Source organism: Castanea sativa, chromosome 12 (assembly GCF_040712315.1).
Source record: "Castanea sativa cultivar Marrone di Chiusa Pesio chromosome 12, ASM4071231v1".
Taxonomy (NCBI): Eukaryota; Viridiplantae; Streptophyta; class Magnoliopsida; order Fagales; family Fagaceae; genus Castanea; species Castanea sativa.
In genome coordinates, this window is record NC_134024.1 from 29530783 (window position 1) to 29536870 (window position 6088).

Consider the following 6088-nt stretch of genomic DNA (forward strand, 5'->3'; position numbering starts at 1 on the left):
TACCTCTCTCTCTCTCAAATTATAGGATTTAAATCCATGATATTCCTTGAATAAGAGTGGTATTTTTATCATGTCAAGATATGCTATACTTTTTTTTTTTTTTTTTTGCTATAATTTCTTGAGAAAGCAACAATTTTTTTTCTTTTAAATGAATTTTTTTTGTCTCGCCTTCAGTTCTTTAACAAATAAACTATCGGAAATTATAAGATAATAACCAGACAATTTTTCAGTTTTTGTCCTTTTTCTTTTTTGAGTTCTTGAAAATTTATGAAAAAAGAAAAGTAGTGCACTACCATTCTTCTACTAAATTTTTTGTGCCACAACTCAATGTAGCCGACTTTAAATGAAAAAACTTTTACGTAAACTTGTCATTTTTTTCTTTATCACTCACAGCCTACGTAATGGGGCATACGGCCTACTTCATCTATACTACTTAAGAAAATGGGTCAGCAAACTTTATCTTGTGCACTGTTACTCTTACAATTGGTTTGGACTACATTAAGCTTGTTCCAGCCCAACCCATTGTAACCTTATTTAAAACTTGTCAATTTACAGCCCATTCCCAAACTTCCCAATGAAAAATTAAAAAAGTTAGCTCAGAGAGAGAATTAAAAAAAAGTGACCCCTTCTTCAAGCTACAGCCCATAAAGCAAATAAAGAAATCTCAAATCCATAGTCTTCTTCTTTCCCAAGCTCTCTCACTCACTCTCTCTCTCTCTCTCTCTCTCTCTCTCTCTCTCTCATATTTTACAATCACGAAACCCTAATTATGTCTGTAAGTTTCTCTCTCTCGCTCTCTATGTTAATTTTGTATTTTGTATTCAATCAGAAACCCTAAATCACTAGACTAACTTCACTTTGTGTTTTCTCTGTGATGCCTCAGATTTTCGAGTACAATGGATCGGCTCTCATTGCCATGGTGGGGAAGAACTGCTTCGCCATAGCCAGCGATCGAAGACTCGGAGTTCAGCTACAAACAATCGCCACCGATTTCCAAAGGATCTATAAAGTTCACGATCGACTCTTCCTCGGTCTCTCTGGCCTCGCCACCGACGCTCAGACTCTGTACGATTCCATCGCCGCCGCCGCCGCTGCCGCAGCTTCAATTTTTTTTTTGAAAAATTAATTTCTCATTGTAATTTGTTTTCATGTGAAGGTATCAGAGGCTTGTGTTTCGGCACAAGCTTTATCAGCTTCGTGAAGAGAGAGATATGAAGCCTGAAACTTTTGCTAGCCTCGTCTCCGCTATTCTTTATGAGAAAAGGTGTGCTATTAAATTTTGTTTAGTGTATAAAAGCTGAATCTAGGGTTTGTAATTATACTCTTATGTGATTTGTGTGTGTGTGTGTGCTGAACATTACAATTCGATTAGATTTGAAAATGACTTAACCTATTTGATTTAGAAGATTAATCTATGGTTCAACTGGAAATTTGAGTTCAACAACAAAATGCTTTGTTTTGGTGTGCCAAAAACTTCACATTTAGAAGATGGAAAAAAAAAAAATTGGTGCTGGGTTTGTGTGTAGAGATCTAACGCATTGGACTTTAAAGAAATCAGTAGCATTACGATATGTGGCAATGTGTCAATTCAACTGCATTGTAGAATTATGGATACGGCTGTGAAATTTTACTGTGTCGAAGTAGATTCAAAGAATTGTGTCCAAGCAGTGTCATCAAGAGTCTCCATGCCCCTATAGAAGTCTCTATACCATGTAGCCTGTTGCCCACATCATTAACCTTTGTTAATTCCAAAGGTTCTTAGCTGCTACTTTTCCCAGTCCACACCCAATTAAGGTAGCCAGTCTGTCTGTTCTAAGTCAGACCCAAACGCTCAAACAATGATTTGTTTAAGTTGTGTCTTAGACGTGATCTTATGTGTTCGTCAGACTCCTATAAAGACAATCTTCATATTTTCCTCACTGTCACTTGCATGCTTGCTGTTAAAATGATTAGCACCTTTAGCAGTGTCATCTTTGCTACACTTGTTTCAACCCTATTTAGAGATATTTACAGTACATTCTTTTTTTATGCTTGTTCGACAAACTCTTGTTTAAAGATAAATGATATCTATAATCATCCTCTCTCTGGTCCTCTTCATTCCCTCGCTAATAAAAAAGGAAATTCCGGCATACAAATTGTCTTTGCTGGAACCTAATGAATTAATTACATCATTTTGTGCGTTTGAGAAGACTCCCTTGGCAGAAGAAAGAATATGTTCCTTCAAGTCGCGTTCAACTACACCTATTTTGGAGAACCGACTGACCAAGTTCCTTTATGTTGTTTCTACTTATAAAAAAAAAGTTCCTTTATGTGGTTTCTTATATTATTTTTCTTTTCTCATTATTTTGTGTTATAATAAAAATAAATACATAATACACAAATGAAGCAAACTCCTTTACTTCATTATTTTTGTATTTTGTATGAAATTTGTTAGTTAAGTTTCATTTTAATCTATTTGGAATTTCGGATGCTAATGGTTGTCAAACATGACACGTTCAACAGAAAGTTTAGACTTTGTGCAGTTCAAAAATGTATGAACTACATATGGATGATATTTCTTTATGCTTTTTCAGGTTTGGTCCATACTTCTGTCAGCCTGTAATTGCTGGATTGGGAGATGAAGACAAGCCATTCATTTGCACTATGGATTCAATTGGAGCCAAGTAATTTGAATTTCTTTTTCTTAACTTTTTCATAATTTAGATTGACAATATTCTAAGAATTCAAGTTTCTGTTTCCATTAGTTAATTCTGTGTTGTGATGTAGCTAGAAATGATCATGAGACTAACATTTGACAATTTCGTCAAACTTATTATCTTCCACCATTATACGCATAATATTTAAAGCTAGTTTCTTTACCATTTAATTCAATTCTTCGATAACTTATGATTAATATCCATGACCTGGAAATTATTGAGCATAGATGTATACTTCAAAATGCAACAATATACATTGCTTGTACAGAGTCAGCAAGCATCGTGACAATTATATGTTCGTTCTCTCCCTTTTTTATTAAACTCTAAAGTTTTTGGGAATCATTCATTTTTCCTTGCTATATTGTTAATATTAAATCCTATGAGAGCAAGGTGGAGGATGAGTTTGTAGGTTCAAGTCCCTTGCCTATAATTTACCCCAATCAAAAAGTTATCAAAGCATATAGCTTGCATTTTTTGGAATGTTGCTATGGATATTGAGACTGAAGTTCATTACATCAGAACTTATCATTTGACACTCACAATTGTTGTTCTTACAATCATTTGAGCTATGTGAACTTTTGGTATTGGCATCGCCTGTGATTTCTGCTTATTTTCCTTCTGCTTTATGCAATGCAAGAGTTTAATGATATGTGACCAAAACAATATAGTTTCTTTCTTATAACACTAGTTCTGACTGCTAACTATAATGTATAAATTAGTTCACTAATAGCCCTATCTATTATCTATGCATTTTTAGTACTCCTTGAATATCTAATATCTGTTTTGATTCATCGTATTATATATGCACATTAGTGAACAATGATTGCTTTCTCTTTTTCCCTAATAATCTCAAAGTTCTTTTCCTTACTAATGTGTCAAAGCTTCATTATAGCCTGTTGGTTTTGGATTAACATAAGCTGTTTGAGTATAATACTGAATAATGTATTTCAATACGTGCAGGGAGCTAGCAAAGGACTTTGTTGTTGCTGGCACTGCATCAGAGTCTCTCTATGGTGCTTGTGAATCAATGTTCAGGCCTGACATGGTTTGTCACGATATCGAACTCTTGACTTAATTATTTGTGACACTTGCTACTTTTTAGAAATTTTATTTATAGTGTGGGATAATGTTTTGATATGTTCGACACAATAAAAGAAATAACTGGAATACTTCACCACGTAAGGGCTCCCTGTATGAGCATAATTTAATAGGTCATAGATATGCATAATTAAGATACAGCGATGCATTTGTTGGGTTGACTTCATTGCCAAAATTACCACTTGCTCAGTTAGAATTTATTGGGCTAGTACTTGCTGCTCTGAATTTGGTTGCTGCTTTAAGTCATCTTCTCTCTTATTTTATTTTATTTTCAAACTAATTTGAGCTACTTTAACAACCCTTGTTTTAATCTACCCAGGAACCTGAGGACTTGTTTGAGACCATCTCCCAAGCATTGCTATCATCAGTTGATCGAGACTGTTTGAGTGGATGGGGAGGACATGTCTATGTTGTGTAAGCCCTTCTTAAATTTTATTTATACATATATATACACACACACACAGAACTGTTATACCACTAATAATCAAGTGAAAACCATATTGATGATTAGGTTAGTCTTGATAGTTCATGTGATTTTATCTTTATTGGAGCCTTCTGATTATTAATTAGCATAGGATTGTTGGGTATGCAAGTATTTTGCACTTGTTGGTTGCTGAGAATGAGCATGATTGAAAGGGTTTCTTCTTTATCCAATTTTCTCTTAAAATTTCACATTTTCTTTCTCTTTTTCTTAAAAAATGTTTTCTGGGTCATGAAGTTGCTACAATCTGTAAGCGCAGCCCTTAAGATCGCCTTCCCTCAGTAACAATGGAAGCGTTTCGAGTCATAGCTGCGCAAAATCAAAATCACCTCTTTCGGTTTTGGGGGTTTCTCTTTAGGGTTTACCTTTTGAGTCCCTTTGTCCCACCTGGCTTGTTTTTTCCACGAGGCATGTCTTTTTGCCATTGGAACTGTAATTTTCTCATTTTTTTGGAACTTCTAACAGTTTCAATTAATGAGTCTTATTTTCAGCTCCATAGGCACATTTTTAGTTTGTCTCATTCTAAGGTGGGGGAACATTTTAAATTTTTAATTGTTAGCTAGACTTATCAAAAAAAAAGAATGAGCATGAAAAGAAACCTTCCATGAAAAGAAACCTTAAATTATAGGATAGCAGTCCAACTCCAACATCCTGTACAATTAAACCTTTTGGTTATTGCTACTGTTATTTTTTAATTTTAAAAAAACAATAATAATATTTATTCCTCCCCAGACCCAGTTATAATTTTTTTTGGCCTGATTTGTTCATTTACTTTGGTGTCTTTAAAATGGTCCTGCTCTTCCTCTCTGCTATGATATTCTACTTTTATGATTCTTACTACTCCTCTGTTTTATATTGTTGGTACTTTGTGTTCCATTTTGGAGTGTCCCAATATATGGTCTTGTTTCAAAAGTCAATGGAAATAATATTATTAATATTCCAAACTTCTTCTTTATCCTATTTAGAAAGTCCATACTTATTTTTTATTAGTTGTATTTGAATTTAAATTAAGGAGGGTAGTTTTGAAAAGAAAACTTAAAATCTTTTTTATTTAAAAAGACAATGCAACAATTGATTTTCCTTTAAAAAGATTTGTATTTCCCAGGGAGTATTTTTCTTGTGAGGAACCCTGGGAAATATTATTCTGTCATCTATGGAAGAGGTGCTTGATTTGATACCAAATTTGACATTGACAATGTTTGTTCACTTTGTGGCAGAACACCAACTGAAGTAAAGGAGAGGATCTTGAAGGGAAGGATGGATTGACCTAGGGCTGCAATGTCAGAAAGCATTGTCCATTTCTCTTCTTTCCTTCTTTTTCTCCCCTTTGTTTCATGTTTATGTAGCTTTGCAGTTAATTATCTCCTCCAAACTCCCCTTCCTTAATAACAGATTATTTCACTCATTAAAAAGAAGCGTGAAATTTGATGTACTTAAATATTTTTAATTGATGAGTCATGATGCAATCTTGGGAATTCAGATGTGCTTTCGATTCACAAAACCAGTAAGATGTTGAATAGTTTCTCTCTCTCTCTCTCTCTCTCTCTCTCTCTCTGTGTGCCCCAAAAACAAATATTATATGCTTTATTTGGATGGGGGTACCCGGCTTCTGTTTTATGAATTTTTAGCTACTAGTTTTGTAGTGTCTTCTCTTCTGCTCCCCACAAATGGTATTAATTTATTTTGCTACCCTTTTCCTTCATCCACCATTTCTAATGCCAGATGCACGTCTTCTGTATCTGCCAATTTCTTCTTTTGCCTTCCAAGTTTTGAAACTTTAGTACATCTCATTGTAAATTTTTCTGGCAAAATG

At 34.2% G+C, this 6088-nt stretch overlaps 1 protein-coding gene across 1 annotated transcript; it reads left to right on the plus strand.

Annotated features, from left to right (window-relative positions):
* Positions 1-566: 566 nt before the first annotated feature.
* On the plus strand, positions 567-5776 carry LOC142618790 (proteasome subunit beta type-3-A). Its single transcript, XM_075791811.1, has 7 exons — positions 567-775; positions 884-1065; positions 1157-1264; positions 2574-2663; positions 3657-3741; positions 4114-4208; positions 5493-5776. Exons 1-7 carry the CDS (start codon positions 770-772, stop codon positions 5539-5541), a joined length of 615 nt encoding a protein of 204 aa, XP_075647926.1. The 5' UTR covers positions 567-769; the 3' UTR covers positions 5542-5776.
* Positions 5777-6088: the final 312 nt, after the last annotated feature.

Bases quoted from the DNA above. Each gene is read 5' to 3' on its own strand.
- LOC142618790 (XM_075791811.1), top strand. The intron at 1,066-1,156 runs GTACGATTCCAT...TTTCATGTGAAG, and splicing joins GCCACCGACGCTCAGACTCT to GTATCAGAGGCTTGTGTTTC. The intron at 3,742-4,113 runs GTTTGTCACGAT...TAATCTACCCAG, and splicing joins CAATGTTCAGGCCTGACATG to GAACCTGAGGACTTGTTTGA.